The following is a 20,578-nucleotide window of genomic DNA, read 5'->3' as shown; positions in this document are numbered from 1 at the left end:
TTTGATCGTGTTTAACAAGGAAAGTCGACAGATATCTAGCCTCCGAGCAGTGTGGGCTGAAGACTCACCCCAGGGGCCCGTTAAGTCAAGTTTCCTGGGCCCCCTCACCTGGAGATTCCAACTGGAGTAAGGTCCTGGGATCTGTATGTTCAGCAGGGGATTGCTAAGGCATAGCTGGGTTTGTGAACCACTCTTCCAAGGGACAATAGAAGCCCTCCCAATGCAAAAAATGCCTCCCCGGGGGCAGAACCTCTGAAGCCTGCCCCACTGTTAATCTCCTTAGCCGATGTCCATTGTAAAAATGTACAAATGATCAAATTTACAGATTGTAGACTGTGCCTCCTGGTGGTGACTTGCTTGAGGGAGGGCACTGTGTCTTTTCATTTTTGCACCTTTTACAGCCAGTGAGGTGTAGCTGGGAGACCACGGGTCTCTGGAACCAGAGAGATCTAGACTGGAACCCGCACTCCTCAACTATCCATGTGACTGACCTCAGGCAGATTGCTTAATTTTCCTTGTGCTTCTGACTTCTTAAATGGGAGTGATATGTAAATATATTGAAGGTGAAATATAAGCCTTGAGGGAAGAGGCTGATCTTGGAAGTCATGGGCAGGTTGGAGGTACTAAGGAAAGAGAATGGTGCCTCCGCACACAACTCTCCCTGTGGATGAGAGGTACCTTGGCAGGATAGCAAGGCTCCCAGCTGAGGGACTAATTCCCAAGATCAGGTCCCAGGGTGGGTTCAGTGTCATTTTCATGAAGATTCTTTTTTTGTTTTTTAAGTTGTTTTTTTTTAAGATTTTATTTATTTATTTAATTGACAGAGAGAGATAGCGAGAGAGGAAACACAAGCAGGGTGACTGGGAGAGGGAGAAGCAGGCTTCCCACGGAGCAGGGAGCCCGATGCGGGGCTCGATCCCAGGACCCTGGGATCATGACCTGAGTTAAAGGCAGTCGCTTAACCAACTGAGCCACCCAGGCGCCCCTTCATGAAGATTCTAAGAGCAGTGCAGGAAAGCCTCCTGAACACAAGTCAGGAGGCTCCAGCACCCAGGTAATCAAAAGGGAGCAGGTCAGGCTGGCACAGAGCCAGGTCTTCTCCACTCTGCTGCCCAGAATGGAAAACGCTGGGGAACCTAGCAGTCCATGGGCCCCTAAGAGCTATAGCAAATGAGGAGTGGGGACACCGGGCAGTGAAGTGATGACCGTGTAGGGAAGAGACCTTAGCAGTTATCACTAGCAGGCGTGAACCATGCAGAAAGGACTGAGGTCCTCTAGGGTAGAAGGATATCTACCTGCAGTCTGCCCTCAGACCCACGACTGCAACATCAATTCTTCCCTGGGACCCCAAAGCCTGCTGACCTGCCCTGAAGATTTGAGCCCCTGCAATCACACAAGCCAATTCCTTAAAATCCATCAATCTCTCTCCCTCTCTTTCTACACATACCTTTAGGTATATTTATAGGGCCTGAGAATGTAACTGACATAAGACAGATTAAGAGGTGAAAACACCCAAAAGTATTTAATGCAAGTTTTATGTGGCACAGGAGCCCTCATAAGGAATGAGACCCAAAGAAAAGCAAATACTCGCTTTTATATTAGCTTGAACAAAGACAGAGACAATTGTGGAAAAGTAACTAAACTATGTGGGCAGTTTACTTTCCTTCTGATATAGGGAGGACACCTTCCATCTGGGAGTTTTAGCTCCTGCTTTCAGGAGGGAAAAAGGAAGGGTCAGAGGGCCCTTCTTGTACCTGCTGTTTTTTTTAACTGCTAATTTTTGTTAAAGAGGCATATTTTGGGGTGACATATTCTGGTTTCCTTCAAAGGAGAAAGAAGAAAAGCGTGAAAATTAGTGACTATGGAATGAAGACTACTCTAATGGGGTAAAGTTACAGGTGTACTTTCATTGAGCTTCCACATAGCTGCAACAATCAGTGGAAAACTGACTTCTCAATGGTAGACCCAATAGTGTCCCTAGTCATCATTAGAACCTAAAAAATTTCTTCATAATCAGAGTAAATATAGAACTTGAAGTGTCTCTAGCTCTCCTAAGCTAAAAACAACCAAAACAATGTGTTAATGTATAGACCCAAATTTATTTCAAATTTCCAGAGAATAGAGTTTAACAGGCCATGGGGGAAAATCTCAACACAGAGTAACAGAGAAAATTTAGGTCTAAGTCCCTGGGTTCTGATTCCAGCCCTGCTATCAATTCATCGTGAAAATTTCTCTGCACCCCTATTACTCAGCTATGAGAAGGCTGACAAAAATCAGTACTCCAAAACATGCTTGTCATTGTTTCATAATGAGTTTAGCTATATCTGTGTACTCTGACCTGTTTATTTTTTAAGATTTTATTTACTTATTTGACAGAGAGAGACACTGAGAGAGGGAACACAAGCAGGCAGAGTGGGAGAGGGAGAAGCAGGCCTCCTGCTGAGCAGGGATTCCCAATGTGGGGACTCAATCCCAGGACCCTGGGATCATGACCTGAGCCGAAGGCAGACACTTAATGACTGAGCCACCCAGGCGCCCCTGACCTATTTCTTATAAGGCAAGGATGATCTTTATTAATGCCTCCCTGACAGCAGTGATGTTCTCGGTAATTGCTTTATTCTTCCTTGGAAGCTTTATTACATTAAGGCTATGTCCTGGGGCTTGTCCTTCAGAAAAAGGCAACCCTGCCTAGAGAGAAGGTCTGAGCCTTGACCAAGGTGGGAATGGATTATGAGAAACTGAAGTCCACAGAAGCTTTTTTCCTGCTTCCTGTTTGGGGTTCTGAAAAGCACAGTGTTAACAGGACATCGTGTGTTTAGGCAGAAGGAGATAGCACATGCAAGTCTCCCTTTGCACTCCTGGTGTGTGAAAGAGTTCAGCAAGCTCCCAGATTCTCACGGTGATGGGCATGGAAGGCAGCTGAGAGCTGAAGGTCAGCAAGTCTGCCCTGGGATTGCTGTGGCTGTGTGTGAGTTGACCCTTTAGCAGAGGAGATGGGGTATATGCATCCACCAGGGACCTGATAGGAGACACAACTCACACTTAGAATTTGCAAGGACAATAAAAGCCAAGTGGGCCAAAAGCAGAGGGTGAGAGTGGTTTTGCCAGCTGGCCTGGACCACGCTGAGAGGACACACTATTAGCTAACCAGGTGCAGATACTTTATCAGTGCACACAAGAGGTCAATGCCTGGAGATCAGACCGCTTACATTTCCAAGAGGTTAGAGAAGCTGGCCAAGAATGGTTATTTGATCTGCATTCCTGCCAACCTTTGTAGTAGTGATATGGAAAAGAATATATGAAAAAAAAATTCAAAACCTTCTTGGTTCTGAAAATCCACAAAATGTAAATCAAGGGATATATATTAGACCAAACACAAACATCATATCTCATAAACATAAGCATTCTTCCTAAAGTCCAAAACAGGAAACAAAAATAATTATACCCATTAAACTCACTATGATAGCTATTATATAGCATATGGCGTATATAACTAATGATACAGCATCTAACCCACATAGTTACCATGTAGCATACAGCATAGGTGGTATTAGCCATTGCAGTTACATGATTATTAGAGTCAAAGGAGTGATGTGGTCTGATTGACTGGGTCTGGAAAATGTGAAAACTTGTCTAGTGAGAAAGGAGGGAGGCTAATAGCCTCACTCATCCTGAACGGAATGATTTTACTCCAAACAGAGGGAGCATCAGAAAGCAGATGAAAGAAAAAGAGTTTAGGCAGGTACCATGAAGTGTCTTCATATTACTTCTATTACTCTCATTCCTCGCTGGCTTCCCCACCACAACTAAGGAATCATTCAAAACCCTTTTTTACTGGTTCATCTTCACTTGATTATCTCCTACTCACCTTCCACTTCCATCCATTGCAATTCAGTAGCTCAGGAATATGTGGGCTGTGACTTACCCCTTAGAGAAAATGCGTCAGATTTGACCTTGGACAACGTAATTTGGACTGTTTACACCCAGGGTCATCAAACTATGCCCTGTGAGCTAAATCCAGCCAACAGCCTGTTTTTCTGCTGCCCATAAGCTGAAAATGGCTTTTACATTGGTCAAAGCTTAGAAAAAAATAAAAAGAAAATTACTATTCTGTGACATGTAAAAATTATATGAAATGCAAATGTCAGTGTCCATAAATAAAGTTTAATTGGAACAAAGCCACGATCATTCATTACAGCCTATCTATACTGCTTTTGTGCTTGAATGGCAGCGCTCAACAACAGTGACAGAGACTTCACACGGCCCACAAGGCTGAAAATATTTGCTATGTAGAACTTTATAGAAACAGTCTGCCAGGCCCTAAGGTACACAAACCACACCATCATGGCTCCTTCCCAAAGTGCAATTCTATGAATCTCAGATTCTTTCTCAAAATGCTGTACGTTTCAACACAAATATTACCTTCTTTTCTTTTATTAGCATTTGTTGAATTATTGATTGTAGGCTGACTCAATCATGTTACCTCTGTATCAACTTCCATATTGCCTTAAAGTAATAAATTCATTTACCTAGCTCTAGTTTTTCAATGACAATGAAGTAACCATGAACCATGAGCATATTTTCCAAATATGAGAAATTTAAACATATTTCATTTGAGTTTTAAGAAATCAACAAATATCAGCACCTGATTCTACTCATATCTGTTTTACAAACCAGGAGATTCTGTCATTCATTTTGGTCATTTTTTTTCCCACCAAACAATTGTTATAATAATAAACCAGAATATTTTAGGGCAGGTAGAGCCCTACACTTATTTTTAAAAAAATGTAAAACTCTCCATGTATGATATTGGATTAAATGGAAACCATTTTCCCTTTCCAAAGTCAAGACATGACCACTGTCACCCTCCTGCTTTTTCTTAGTATAACCTCCCACAATAAGAAATCAAAGACATTGTTCATGAAAATGAAGTGAAGGTCTGGTATTGCTTCTCTGTTTCTCAGGATATCTTCTCTTCTCAGAGTTGACTGGTCACAACTGGAACAAGGTGCTTCCTGAGAAACTTCTGTATCTCCTTCCAAGAATGCTCCTGGGCAGCGGCGTGTGGGGTCACCCTTCCACCCCAGTGCATGAATAGGTGGAGATTGGAGATCTTTGAGGCACAGCATAGTGGGGAATAGGGAGGCTCTAGGAGGTGGCCTGCCCCAGGGTAAGATAGCAGGGTTGAGTTGTTCTTCCCTTATCTTCTCAGCTGTTCTGTGGCTTGCTTAGCATATGCTTTGCTGTTGATATTCTTATCATCTTCTCCCACAATGAAAAGGAAATGTCCCTGGGCCTTTTCAATGGGAAGAGAAGTCTCACTGGCTTCACTTCTAGTTTCCTCAAAGCTGTGCTGGAACTCTGCTAACCCTAAGGTGTCGATGGATAGCAATTGTAGAGAGAAGGGCAAGGGCCGACTTATCTGACCACAATATACCTGTGGAATGCTAAATACGAAGTTGGGCCCGTTAATAAGCACGGTGGCTTTGACTGGTTTTAGGCGAATAGCCATGGAGAGTCCAATCTCTGCACCTTTGCTTATGGAAACTATCCCAATGCCTGGGCGGAGGACCTGAAAATAATGGAAATGAGATGTTGACTCTGTCCACCATTTAGCAAAACCCTACCATCTCAAACAACCAAAGAACTTGAATGGCCAGTGGGAGCCAAGCAAGGACTAATCCCACCCACATGCCCAGTTCTAGAGTTCTGGAATACAGAATGAATGTTCAAAGGAAATACTCCTTCAAGAACATGTCAGGTTCCTTCCAAATTAAATACTATGCATTCAGCCTGGTGTTAGGTGCTGAGTTTAAAATGCCCTAAAGAAATACCAATGTAGTAGGAAAAATAAGAAAGAGGCACGTAACTCTTGTGAATAATATGAGTCAGGGTACAGTTGATCGGTAAACTCTGTTGCACCAATTCTGGGGTCTCTAGAAGTTCAGAGAAAAGGGTACTCTATAGGAAAAGACTGAGAAAAAGAATGAGTTTAGTAGAACAGAGCATGGAAATGTGAGCAGAAACCTCTGCTGTGGTTTCCCTGGAGGGTTTCTCCTTTAGAGAAAGGTTTCATAAAGGAGGCTTGGCTCTGCTTCCTCTTCCACCATCAGTCATCAAGCAAGAATTTTTTTTTTAAGATTTTATTTATTTATTTGACAGAGAGAGAGAGAGAGAACAAGCAGGCAGAGAAGCAGGCAGAGGGAGAGGGAGAAGCAGACTCCCCTGCTGAGCAGAGAGCCCGATGCGGGGCTCAATCCCAGGACCCTGGGATCCCAGGACCCTGGCAGACACTTAACCAACTGAGCCACCCAGGTGCCCCCAAGCAAGCATTTTTAGATCATCCACACTGTACTAACCACTGGGGGACACAGAGGAAGGAAAGGGGTAAATCATCTCTTATCATCAAGGAACTCACTGCCAGATGGAGAGACAGGAGGGGAAAAAAAACCAGACAATTAGAGTAGCTTACAAATTCTGTGATATAAGAATGCACATAGGCCAGGCTGCCACTCCAGATTAGCAGGGAATAAAGGCAGAATCAGAGAGAGATTCTCAGAGGAAATAGGCTACAATTTGGATCTTTATACCAAGACAATGGGAGCAAACAAGAAGGAAAGGCATTGATTGTATGCTGTATCGTGTAGAATGATAGAGGCCATTCTCTTTTTATTTTATGGGGCATGTATCCAGTCCCAGGGGATAAATTCTGATGGATCTGAACCTATTCCCCTTTGCTACATATTTTTTCAGCCTCTTTGTAAGGCCAATACATTCTACCTGAGGTCCTATCCTGGTATATTAAGAAGGTGACTGCAATCATCTCCTTTTGAATTAAAAAGACCTTTCAAGCTCTGAAGTTCTATGTCTTAATATAAAAGATATAGAGTCATAGTTTAGGCAATGAGAGGTGAGAACTCAGAATGGATGTGGCCAGGGAAGATAAAGTAAAAGGAAGTATAACACGGATGTACAACAACAACAACAAAAAAGTGACTCAGTTATGTGCAGGCTTTTGGCAGAACACTAACTCCTGTTATAATTTCTGCCACCAAATTTGGGATCAGGGAATTTAGAATGCTTAGAAGACACTTAAAATCGGGCGCCTGGGTGGCTCAGTCGGTTGAGCGACTGCCTTCGGCACAGGTCATGATCCTGGAGTCCTGGGATCGAGCCCCGCGTCGGGCTCCCTGCTCAGCGGGGAGTCTGCTCCCTCTGACCCTCTCCCCTCTCATGCTCTCTCTCTATCTCATTCTCTCTCTCAAATAAATAAATAAAATTAAAAAAAAAAAAAGAAGACACTTAAAATCAACAGATGGAGAAATAAGGCCTATAAGGAATTGAAATAATGGGTGGTCTCTCCTCTCACAGAAGAGAGAGCATGAAGCAGGCTTAGTGCAAGTACTAAGAGCCTAGGAAAGAAATCTGGTTTCCAGGTCTCATTAGGTATTGACTATCTAAGCGACACTGGTAAGAACACTGATGGAAAAGCCATGCAACAAGTACAAGGGCAACCAGGCTAAGAAAGCGAACAGCAGCATCACATAACCTCCTCATTTCTTATCTAAGCCAAGCAGAAAACTCAGCACAATAACATCACCTATGTGATAGTTCAAAGACAACTCCATCATATGCATCAAAAATAGCTATTTAAGGGGCGCCTGGGTGGCTCAGTCGTTAGGCATCTGCCTTCGGCTCGGGTCATGATCCCAGGGTCCTGGGATCGAGCCCCGCATCGGGCTCCCTCCTCAACGGGAAGCCTGCTTCTCCCTCTCCCGCTCCCCCTGCTTGTGTTCCTGCTCTTGCTGTCTCTCTCTGTGTGTCAAATAAATAAATAAAATCTTAAAAAAAAATAAAAATAAAAATAAAATAAAAGGCAAAAATTACCTTAGGATGTCTCAGGAGAAAGTTGACAGCTTCCTCAAAATATTCTAATTCTGTCTTTTCTGGTTGGGAAGGCAATTCTTCAGAGTTAAAGTAAGCCAAGGCCAAGGCAACAAAGCCATGACTGGCCAGGAGACTGGCCTGGAATTCAATCAGTCCACCAATACCACCAAACAAGTCAATTACCCCTGGGAAACGGCCCTCTCCTGAGAAAGAACAAAACAAAACAGAACTGGGTATGAATGGAAAGGAAGGAAAAGAGAAGAGAAATATGACAACACAAAGAAATGCATCACAAATTCTGGAATTGAAGCATAAATTTTTTTTTTAAAGATTTTATCTATTTATTTGACAGAGAGAGACACAGCGAGAGAGAGAACACAAGCAGGGGGAGTGGGAGAGGGAGAAGCAGGCTTCCTGCGGAGCAGGGAGCCTGATGCGGGACTCAATCCCAGGACCCTGGGATCATGACCTGAGCCGAAGGCAGACGCTTAACGACTGAGCCACCCAGGCACCCCGAAGCATAAATTTTCAGTAGAATCTCCAAGTTTTCAGCCTTGTATCTGGGGCAGAATTAAAGCTGATTGGATACATTCATGGAACATAATATCAGGAAGGTTGATTGGGAACCATATTCACTGAACACGTTTAATCTCTGTAGCCAAGGGGTCCTGTGGACTCACAGTAGTTCATTTCTATAGTATTGGTGTAAAGAAAGCCATTGAAATTAGGCAAGGGCTTTTTAACCTATGAAAAGGTACACAATTAGGCTTTAGGAAATCAATGAAGGTCGTGAAATGATATGCAAAATATAGGTCTATATGTTCTTTTTTTTTTTTTTAGGAGAGAGAGCGTGCAATCTGGGGTGGGGATGGCATAGGGAGGGGTGGAGGGAAAGGGAGAGAATCTTAAGCAGGCTCCACGCTCAGCACAGAGCCTGACATGGGGCTCAATCTTACAACCCTGAGATCATGACCTGAGCCAAAACCAAGAGTAGGATGCTTAACCAACTGAGCCACTCAAGTGTCCCTATGTGTGCATTTTACTAATGAAAGCTTCTACAGATTTAATTAGGTTTTCAAAGTATATATAACTCAAAAAAAAAAGGCTTCAAAAGTATATGTCTTCAAAAAAAGCTATTGAAATAACTATTTTAGCTAAAATCCCAACTTAACTCTGCTCTGTTCCATTCCTCTGACTATATAGTGATGAAATTTTGCAGCCAAGCAGATGTAAATGATGAGTTCTTCCATGCAATAACAATTTGTTTATTACTGCAGCTTAACACATTGTAAAAAGTAGGGATGGTCAGAGTATCATTCTACACTCATGCTCTGTGTAGGCAGCTAGTTTCCTAAATAAAGTAGAAAAAAATTTATGATGCACTTACTGGGGGCGCCCTATTCTCAGGTAAGTGATTTTAACTAAGAAAAACTGGTCCCATCCATGGGGGCACCTGGCTGGCTCAGTCAGGAGAGCATGAGACTCTTGATCTTGGGGTTGTGAGTGGAAGCCCCATGTTGCTTACTTAAGGAGATAAGTAAGTAAGAGGTTACTTAAAAATAAAAAGAAAAAAGAAAGAAGAAAGAAGAGTGATTTGATTTAAAGGAGTATTGGGAATTTTCAAAACAAAACATTGCTATGTTTTCTCACCTTGAGAGAAGGAGAAATAAAATGATACTAAATATATCTTGGCTTTAAAAGACCACTTCAATAAATGAATAAAGGTGCTTTTCATCTCCTGACTGACAGGAAGAGGGAGGACTTAAGAGTGCTGAGCCTCTTATTATGGAAGAATGTTGTAGTTGAGAACTGTTTTGAGACCTGACTCAACCACTTTTGGCCCCACACAGCTCAAAGCTCTTTTGTATCCCCCACAGAACAAGCAGGACACACAGCACGTGCAGTGTCCAAGAAGATTCACAGATAGCACCCTTTAATGCAGCACATCATCCCAAGGTGGGAGGTCTGCACCGATAGATTTTTAACGAGGTGGACAGACATTTGTGCCACTTAGCTCCTGATACCTACACACAGTGATGTGTGTGCTAGGGGTGTAAAAATATTGAGATTTATCCAAACAACTGCATGGGTCATGACGATTTTGGAAAGGAAATCTTTTATTCCTTCTACATCATCTATAACTCTTGCTGTCAGGAACCACCTCTAACACTTCAGGCTTCCTTTACCCATCTCACTTCTACACAGTGATTATGTTTCTGAAAGCAGAGAGAGGCGCAGTACATCCTGATGATATGATGGCTGTGTCCCGGATCAAAGCTCATGCCTGAAGAAGGGGATCTCGGACACACCTGAGACCTGGACCTGTCGAGGACTACTTCTGGGAAATTAACTTTGCTTCATTCGGTCCCACAATAAATCCTGAGAAATGTACCAGTAGATGTTTTGAACCACTTATTGATATGTGGAGATCACTGTGGGAAACTGACTTTTCTAGTAGGTTTTATGGCCATTAGGGAGCAGGTTATATTATCTGTGGATTTATGGAATATTCATATTTATAGAATATAAATATAAACTAGAGGATATAGTCTCTTTGTATCCTCTATATTTGTTGCAGTATTTCAGTCCATTGTATCATCAGCTTATTGCATGCAATGACCTATATCTAAGTTGAAACTCAGACAAGACAGAACTCCCAAAAGAAGCTGGGACACAGTTCCACGATATCAGGATGTGGGTCTTCAGATAGGCTTCAATACAGATGGATTTCACATAAATCCAAAGCTATGAAACCCCATAATGCAGGGACTCTATAAACTACATGTTAGTCATATCCTTAGACAAGCTCCAGAATTGTTGAGATCAAACTTGAGTTGGAATGGGCCTCACCATATTCTTGTTCTGACCCAGAATTAGCCCTGATTCTAAGGCTGGAAAGGACTACACTATGTACTATCCATATCCAAGTTAAACCTCTAGAAGGATTAGGCACTCGAAAGAGGAAACACAAGGATGAAAGTCACCAAGTTAATTCTACTCACCAGGAGGGATCCCCAAAGGTGGCCTTCTTGAACTTGGATCTGTTTGATACCAGGTGCTATGTACCACCTCTCCAAAGTCAGGCTGACTTTTGGAGTGGTGGTGGCGATGTCAGTTAATAGTAAATTTGAATCATAAAGTTTTATTTGGACCAGGAAGGGGCTATTCATCACATCTCTTTTCAACAATTTCGTTAAAAATTTTCAGGTTTCAGGGACCAGAAGAGACCCATAGGGTGGACTCCTATGTAGACACCTCCCAGTGAGGGGGCATGCTCCAGGTCTACCTCACCAACTTCATTGGCCTTATAGTAAGCTTGAGAATGAAACAGGTTCCCCTTTTCATCTTTCAGTGATGCCTGAAGAATCACTATCTGAAAGGGAGGCAGACCTGTAGCTTGGATATGCACTGGCTCATGAATAAGTGTGCTTGCACGGGTAGCTGTCAGCTGAATCATTGTTACAATGTGGCACCTTAGAGGATCCTCAGTAATGTTTGCAGTAAAACCTGGATATAAAAAATATATATATAAACTATATATATATATAGGAAAATAAAATAAGGCAGTGATAATCAGGTTAATGAAAGGTAAACTGGACCAGAAACCAGCTGCTTGGGATTCAGCTCTAACTCTCTAGTTATTTAGCAAATATCCTGATATAATCTTCAAGTGCAAGATACCTGAGAGCTTTTGGCAAATTTGTAGAAGACATAAAACAAGTAGATATGTTTTGTAGTTATTATGAATCAGGATGGAGGAAGCAGCAGCTAAATATGCATGAATGGAATCAACACATCCAAGGAAGATACCACAATTGGCCATCCAGAGCCCTTGAAAAATTAGATGCAGCGGAGGATATGAGTGAGATGTGCAGCTGAAAATGGGGTTTGTTGGGGTGCCGGGGTGGCTCAGTTGGTTAAAGTGTCCGATTTTTTATTTTGGTTCAGGTCATGATCTTAGGGTCCTGGGATCGAGCCCCGCATCAGGCTCCCTGCTCTGCACGGAGCCTGCTTGTCCCTCTGCCTCTGCTCCTCACCCCGCTTGCAGTCATTTTCACACTCTCAAATAAATTAATAAAAAAATAAATAAAATCTTCTAAAAAAAAAGAAAATGGGATTTGTTAAACATCTACATATATGGAACTGGGGACTCCGTTACTAATCCCCTCCCCAAGTCCTGCAAACAGAATGCCTGGCATCTAAGAATTCACCTCTAACAGAGCATAAAAAACAGACAAGTCTTGTTGTTTCCATAAATCCACAGACAAAAAGAACGAGGACAAACTCTTTGGGGAGAACAAGTAGGCTGACATATGTATTACTCCCTAAAGAAAAAATACTCACAGCTTCATAGTTAGGCTTACCCAGTCCTAAGCAAAACCAGATGCTGACAAGCCCTTCAGGTATACAAAAATTTGCTAAGCTTTTCACAATCTCCCTCTTGAAGATTAAGGAATGCCTTTCTCCTTTGGGTTATTGTGAAGAAAGCCACAAAAATGACCATTGTTCCCATTCTAATAACCTAACCTTATCTGGATAAATACAAAATAAAAATTTTTGTTTTCTTAAACTCACTAGATTGCCAGGAATTTAAATGAATTAAACTCCATGAGTGATAGGTTCCTCCTAGGAGAGAGGAAACTTTCTCTCTCTTTTTTTTTAAAGATTTTATTTATTTATTTGAGAGAGAGAGAATGAGAGATAAAAAGCAAGAGAGGGAAGAGGGTCAGAGGGAGAAACACACTCCCTGCTGAGCAGGGAGCCTGATGAGGGACTCGATCCCGGGACTCCAGGATCATGACCTGAGCCGAAGGCAGTCGCTTAACCAACTGAGCCACCCAGGCGCCCAGAAACTTTCTCTTCTACAAAGCGACTTTCCTCTATGATAAAACAGCAAAAAAGAATCCCCTATAAAGAAAAATAAGGAGAAATCAACAGAAAATTTAATGCAATTTTAATGGATGTGTACGGGCTGGTTTGATAGATTAGAATTCTGAGAAACTCCAGCCAGGGTCCTTCTCCAAGTGCCAACTCTTAAGGATTTGGCCATGTGCTCTAGAACAATACATCAAAGAATGAGAGCAGAGACATGAGCTGAGAAATCTGTCTGAGGCATTGCAGGTCTTTGTATAAAGCAAAGCAGCTAACTTCCAAAGGATGGGGAGAACAGCCAAATAGATTTCCCCAAGCTCAGAAAGCCAGGAGTGGGACTTCAGAGCAAAGAAATTTTCTTAGTGACCCTCTTTCTAGAAGAATTATGAATCAGAGAGAAATACCCTACAGTGAGAAAAGCTAGCAACATGGCCATAAAAAAACAAAAATATCTCCAGAAGTTCAGCAATGCTTAGACCCAGTTTCTTCTGGTGAGAAGAATCCCATACCCAAAAATATTTGAAGGCAGGGGTGCACTGAATCAGACAAAGCTGCAACAAAGCTCAGACCCAGCTCAATCACAGGTCAGATTGGTTCAGCCCTTAATTCTAACTTTCTGACAGAGTAAGGCTTTGCTCTTTTCTTGAGGTAAATATTACTTAGTCATTTCTTTTATATGAAATATCTGGAGTATGATTTTAAAAATTACAGGACACAACAGAATCAAGAAAATTGACCCATAATCATGACGAGAGCAAATAGGCCATAGGGAAGAGGCATAGACCTAGCCAAGAGGGTGGAATGATCAGACAAGAACTTTGTTGTGGGTTTTTTTGTTTTTGTTTTTGTTTTTTTTAGAAGACACAGAGGGCACCCCTTCCCCTGCTTATGCTCTCTCTCTCAAATAAATAAATCTTAAAAAAATCTTTAATATGCATACACACATATATGTGTATTTAAATGGATTTAAAAGACTTTAAAATAAAAATAATAATGTGGGGTTTAGAAATATAATGACAAAAATGTGGGTATGGAGCAAATAGAATTATACTGTTGTAAGATTATTACATTACTTACTATTTTTCAAGCAACACAAGATTATTTGCAGGCAGACTATAACAACCTAAAGGTACTATTAGGAGCTCAGCTGAGCCCGGGGAGACAGAGAAAGCTGAGCAGCTTAGGTGTCAGAGTAGCTGATGAAAGCAGCAAGCCAAAAACAAAAGTCAAGCCTTTAATCACTTACTGTGAGGGAGAAAGTGCCTGGTCAGGACAAGGATTGAGGGTCTGAAGTCGGCAGGTCAGCCAGACGTGGGGGTGGGTCCACTGTTGAGCGAGCCCCAAAACAAGCGTCCAGCAGTTCTGAGGTCAGAGCAGAGAGAGGGGAAAGGCTAGAAGTAGAAAAGAACTGGCTGCTGAGTCAGAGTGAAAGTGTATTCAAGCATCCCCTCAGTACACATACCTGGAGAAGACTTCAGACCTTGAGCAAAGGTCTGATAGAGCCATAATGAGGGCTCCTGGGCAGGGAGGGCAAATATGAGAATATGATGGGCCCGTGTGACTAGTGACTAGGGAGACCAATAACTACCGAGTGGCCTGAGTCCTTGCTTCCAGCTTTTTCCAGAGATTGCCATGCACTGGCTGTACCCCAAGTCTGGTGCTGGAAGGACAGCATTCCACCACGATGCTTGCCAACTAAAGCCTTTGTAATTGCCTATAGTCAGTTCTGGAAAATCACACATAAGTTTTTAACCAAGAGCTAGACTTCTCAGGTACCTATTATATTCTCTAGAATAACACACACACACACACACACACACACAAATATTTAAGTAACCCCAAAAGAAACAGGTGTTCCAGTTACTCTGGCTATGTAATAGACCACTCAAAAACTTAAAGGTGTACAACAGTTATTTATTATGCTCATTAGTTCTGTGGGTTGGACGTCAGGATAGGACTCAGTGAGATCAGCCTCAGTTGCAAAGAAAATAACTTTTTGGAGACTACTAAACCAGCTCTCACAACTGTGTAAGATCAAATCCTTAATAGTTATAGATCAGGGGGGTGAAGGAGGCTAAAGGAGAGACAATCATCAATTGATAATTGAAGCAAGTTCAGATCTGAAACTGCTATTCGCTATACCATGTGCAAATCCTTGTGCATTTTTAGAGAGAGGAGACTGCCTGGTAAGAATGGGGATGAGGAATGAACGTGACAGCTTAATTACTCCAGAATAAGAAGTAAAAATAGCGTGGTAGTTGAAGGACGGGTCAAGAGTTCCCTTTGTGTCCTAGCTTGCATTCCTCGAGAAGCCTACCTTGAGATAAGAACTGATAAGCAAATAGTGTACTTTGAGGGGTTTCCAGGAAAGATGAGTGCAGATGAGCAACGGAAGTGTCCAATAAACGGTTGGTTGAGGGCTGAGTGGTGAGGGAGGGAGGAGCCTTAATTTCCCACCACTTCCAGCCTGCCATGCTGAGCGGTAAAGTGGCCTCTGGAGGCCCCAAAAAACTATCAGGCACAGGAATCCAAGGTCTGATACTGTGAGTCAGGCCTGTGCACTAATGCCACTAGGGGAAGTATCTACAGGCAAGGTATTGACAGTATCTGTTAACATTGTATTCTGTTTTTTATGTGTGTGTGTTCAGAGGGAGCGAGAGAGAGAGAGAGAGATGGGATAGACACAGGCATGAATACATGCTGATGAGAATGAGCCTACGGAGAGACAGGTGCTGAAAATGAGAATTTGATGGTGAATTAAGACATTTTTCCCTGAGAAGCCTAAAAACAAGTGATTTTATAGCCCAAAATACCCTATTTCCCTTGTAAAAATATTCAAGAAATTGAGTATACATAAGGCACACAGAAATACGTGGCAGATGGGGCGCCTGGGTGGCTCAGTCCTTAGGCGTCTGCCTTCGGCTCAGGTCGTGATCCCAGGGTCCAGGGATCGAGCCCCACATCGGGCTCCCTGCTCGGTGGGAAGCCTACCTCCCTCTCTCCCACTCCCCCTGCTTGTGTTCCTGCTCTCACTAGCTCTCTGTCAAATAAATAAATAAAATCTTAAAAACAAAACAAAACACATGGCAGAGTCAGGAATGGAATTTATATCTCCAACTCTTAGTCAAATTCATTAGTAGTTCAGTAAGACTTTATCAAGGGTCTACACTGTGATAATCACAGGGAGATTAGACACAGTCCCTACACTAAATAAGCCTAAAGGTGTAGTCTTCCTCCCATACATTATCCATTAAGTTTCTACTTAAATATCACATGGATCAACGACTGTTCCCAAACAGAAAAAAAGTAAACGAAAAGTCATTAGCTTTAGTTCAACTTATACTTCTTTTCAAACATCATCACTTTTCCCTTCATATCCCTGGTTTATTACATTTCACTACCAGAAAGCATTCCTGAATTGCATAAATATGTATGACCTTTAAGAAATATTTTCACATAATGTAATTTTAACAAGCCATTCATCTGACATTAAAAGAAAAATCATCCTTCAAACAATATAAAAATAGGACCACAATTCCAAATCCGACTAAGAGAGTTTCTTCTGTAATATTCTAGGAAACAGTTTTTAGAAAGAGGGAGAGGGCGCCTGGGTGGCTCAGTTGGTTGAGCAACTGCCTTCGGCTCAGGTCATGATCCTGGAGTCCGGGGATCAAGTCCCGCATCGGGCTCCCTGCTCAGCGGGGAGTCTGCTTCTCCCTCTGACCCTCTCCCCTCTCATGCTCTCTATCTCATTCTCTCTCAAATAAACAAATAAAATCTTAAAAAAAAAAAAAAAGAAAGAAAGAGGGAGAAATATTAATGGAGATGGGGGAAGATAAAATAAAGAAAAGTCAACAAATAGTTTGAGTCATTCTCCCTCAGAAATATAAATTCTGGCTTGATATCTTCATAATCACAAGTCCCTATTGATATATTTTCTAAACAAACTCCAACAGAGTTTGTACCCTTATCTGAGCACTCTTTTGAACTCCATAACTGAGGTGATAAATGAACAAAAAGACTATTCGTCTGCATGAACTGCTAAATTCCAAACACTGAAATTAAGAATCTCTTTTTACTTCTTTTTTTTTTTTTTAAAGATTTTATTTATTTATTTGACAGAGACAGCGAGAGCAGGAACACAAGCAGGGGGAGTGGGAGAGGGAGAAGCAGGCCTCCCACGGAGCAGGGAGCCGGATGTGGGACTTGATCCCAGGACCCTGAGACCATGACCTGAGCCGAAGGCAGATGCTTAACAACTGAGCTACCCAGGCGCCCTATTTTTAGCTCTCATTCAAGACCTGAGACTTTAACCAAACTCCAATCAGCCCAGAAGAGATAGCCCTGATTACAAGCTAAAAAGTAACCGGATTTTTTCCTCTCAAACCTTCCTTTCCCTCAGTAAAGAATGGCACTATCTAGAGTCGTCTTATCGGTCAAAACCTCAAATATGTCTTTGCAGTCTAACCAAATTAATGAAGCACTCTCTCCCTCTCTAAAAGTAAATAAATAAATAAAATAAAAATTAAAAATGCAAATTTAAATCATGGGGTATATTTATACCTGTAAGATTGGCAAGAATTGTAAATTCTGAAAAGAAGAGTTGGTTAAGAAGTGGATCACCAAGACTCAAACCCTGCTAGAGGAATGAATGTAAATGGGTGCAATCACTTTAGAAAACAATTTGGCATATCTATTAAATGTGACAATATGAATGACCTTTGATCCAGAGATTTCATTTTTAGAGATATAACCAACAGAAATGTGTGCACAGATGCATCAGGAATTGTACACAAATATTCACAGCAGCATTTTCCAAGATATTAAAAACTAGAAACAACCAAATGTCCATTAACAATAAAATAAATGAATAGATTTTGGTGTATTTATACAGTAGACTACTACAAAGCCCAGCATTAAAAATAAATGAATCAAAGCAATAAAAATAAAACAATCATAACTACATTCAATAACCCTGGGTGAATTTCACAAACATAATATTGAGTGTTAGATGCCAGTCATAAATTTATAAATGAATCATAAATTTATACATGCCAAAAAAACTACAGAACATACTTGCAAATTTATAAACAAAAGCAAGGAAGAGATTACCAAGTCAGGATTGTAGTGAAAAATTATCAATGTAGTTCACATTGATAGACTGCAAGTAGATGGATGAAAAATAATATAGCATGCAACACTAAGCATAAGGAACCCAAAGTGGCTTTATTAATGTCAGATGAATTACATTTCAATATCAAGAGTATTAACAGAGATAAAAAAATAATGACAAGTTCATAAAAATCATAAATCCGAATAATGGATTTCAAAATATATGGAGCAAAATTTGACAGAATTAAAGAGAGAAATAAATAATTCCATAGCCATGGTTAAGATTTTAACATTCCTTTCTCAGCAACTGATAGAATAACTTGACGAAAACAGTAAAGGCATAAATTTAAAAAACACTATCAATGACCTTCACCTAATTGCTATTTATAAAACATTAAACCCAACAACTTCAAGCACACATGGTATATTCAACAAGATAAGCCATAAACTGCGACATAAAGTTAATCTTAATAATGCAAAAATGCTGAAATCAGAGTATGTTCTCTGACCATAATGGAATTAAATTAGAAAGGAATAAAAAATGATATGTAGAATATCTTATTTTTTATTTATTCCCAAATATTTAAAATCAAACACACTTCTAATAATCCATGGGTCAAGGAAGAAATCACATCAGAAATTAGAATATATTTTAAACTGAATGATAATGGAAGTACAAAATGAAAATATTTGTAGGATGAAGCTAAAGCTAAAAAGGGAAATTTATAATTTTAGTGACTTATATTGGAAAAGCATCTAAAATCAAAGGCCCAAGTCTTTACCTTAAGAAGCTAGGGAAAAAAAAAAAAAGGAGGAAAGTAAACCCAAAGTAAGTAGAAGGAAGGAAATAAGAAAAATATATTACCAATGAAATAGAAAATAAACACTAGAAAGAAATTAACAAAGACAAATTTGGTTCTTTGAGAAGACCGACAAAATTGATAAACTACAAGCCAGACTGATCAAATAAAAAGAATAAAATAACAAATACCCAAAATGAAAGAGGGCTTATCATTGAAGATCCAATAGACATTAAAGGAAAAATAAAAGATTATGAACAATTGTATGCCAACTAATTTGTCAACTTAGATGAAATGAATAAATTCCTTGTAAAATACAATTTAATGAAGAACTGTTTCAAAGTAAAGGAGATTAAGTAAAGGTGAGAACAAAAGTGCAAAGCATGACCCAAGATTCGATCCTGCATCAGGGGGTGAAATTACTATGAAGGTCATTTCTGGGACATCAGTGAAATTTGAGTATGAACAATGTATGATTAGTGTTACATCAGTGTTAAATATTTGGAATTTAATATTTCCTGATGGAAAAGAAATTTAACGGTAGCTGCAGTTTGCTACCGTACAACTAATATTGGAATTCTGCTGAATCGGGAGACTTACTTTTGAACTAGAAATCATTCACGTAAAAACTTTAGGACTTTTGTACTGCGAAATAACCTAATAAAAATAAGAAAAATAACTGCAGACAAGATTAAGTTCATGTGTGCTGGTATGACTGAGTTCAAGCTACCTGTCATTTAATCCTCTAGGATACCCAGAACACGTGCTAATGGCATTACAAATCAAATAAGTAGGACATGGGTGTCTGGCTGCCTCAGTCAGGAGAGCACGTGAATCTTAATCTTGGGGTCATGAGTTCAAACCCCACTTTGGGTGTAGAGCTCGCTTAAAAAAAAATATTGCCAAAAGGATGAATTGAGATTAATATTTACAAAACAAAAAAACAAAGAAGCAGGACCAAGTTGCCCATTCCTAGGTTCAAGGTCAAGAAATTTACAGTGCAACAACTTCCACTTCTGATGAGTTTTATGGCAGACCAATACTCAAAGAACTAAAAAGGCCAGATTTTTAAAAATAAATAAAAATAAAAGGAAAAAACTGGCAATAACTTAAATATCCAATTTTAGTATATGTGCTGCCGAAGCGAGTAATAGCATATTGGTTGAAAAATTACAGTGGTCCTCCCCACCCTTAGTTTCACTTTCCAGTTTGAGTTACCTGTGGTCAACCCCCATCAGGAAGCAGACAATCCTCCTTCTGATGTAAATCAGGTCAATAGCAGCCTAATTCTACATCACAACACCTGGGTTACTCACTGCACTTCATCTCATCATAAATAGGCATTTTATCATCTCACATCATCCTAAGAAGGGTGAATATAATATACAATATTTTGAAAGATCACCTTCACATAACTTTCATTACAGCATGTTACAATGGTTCTATTTACTATTAGTTATTATAATTTCTTACTGTGCCTAAACTATCATAGATCTGAATGTATAGGAAAAAATATAGCATATATAGGGTTCAATACTATCCAGGGTTTCAGGCATCCACTGGGGAACTTGAAATGTATTCCCCCCTCCCCATGGTTAAGAAGGGACTATTATACCTAACATCCAGTTATGGAATATATTATTAATCAAACTTGTTACTCTTAAGACTATCTTGAAGATTTTATTTATTTGACAGAGACACAGCAAGAGAGGGAACACAAGCAGGGGGAGTGGGAGAGGGAGAGGCAGGCTACCAACTGAGCAGGGAGCCCGATGAGGGGCTCAATCCCAGGACCCTGGGATCATGACCTGAGGCGGCAGACGCTTAACGACTGAGCCACCCAGGTGCCCCAAGACTATCTTAAAATAAGTAGAAACACTCATAGAGTGAAGGGAACAGGACAATAT

The 20,578-nt window shown here is 40.7% G+C and overlaps 1 protein-coding gene across 1 annotated transcript; it reads right to left on the bottom strand.

Annotated features, from left to right (window-relative positions):
* Window positions 1–4,152: 4,152 nt before the first annotated feature.
* Window positions 4,153–11,344, bottom strand: LOC112836346 (bile acid-CoA:amino acid N-acyltransferase). Its single transcript, XM_025887984.2, is given in 5 exon segments — window positions 4,153–5,572; window positions 7,888–8,090; window positions 10,204–10,209; window positions 10,886–11,092; window positions 11,095–11,344. Coding segments are annotated over 5 exon segments (1,260 nt in total). The 3' UTR covers window positions 4,153–4,978.
* Between the last annotated feature and the right edge of the window lie 9,234 nt (window positions 11,345–20,578).

The sequence above is a fragment of the Callorhinus ursinus genome, unplaced genomic scaffold (assembly GCF_003265705.2).
Source record: "Callorhinus ursinus isolate GAN/ISIS: 27379988/994484 unplaced genomic scaffold, GSC_fseal_2.0 scaffold24, whole genome shotgun sequence".
In the NCBI taxonomy this organism is placed as follows: domain Eukaryota; kingdom Metazoa; phylum Chordata; class Mammalia; order Carnivora; family Otariidae; genus Callorhinus; species Callorhinus ursinus.
This window is presented reverse-complemented; position numbering and strand designations above follow the sequence as displayed.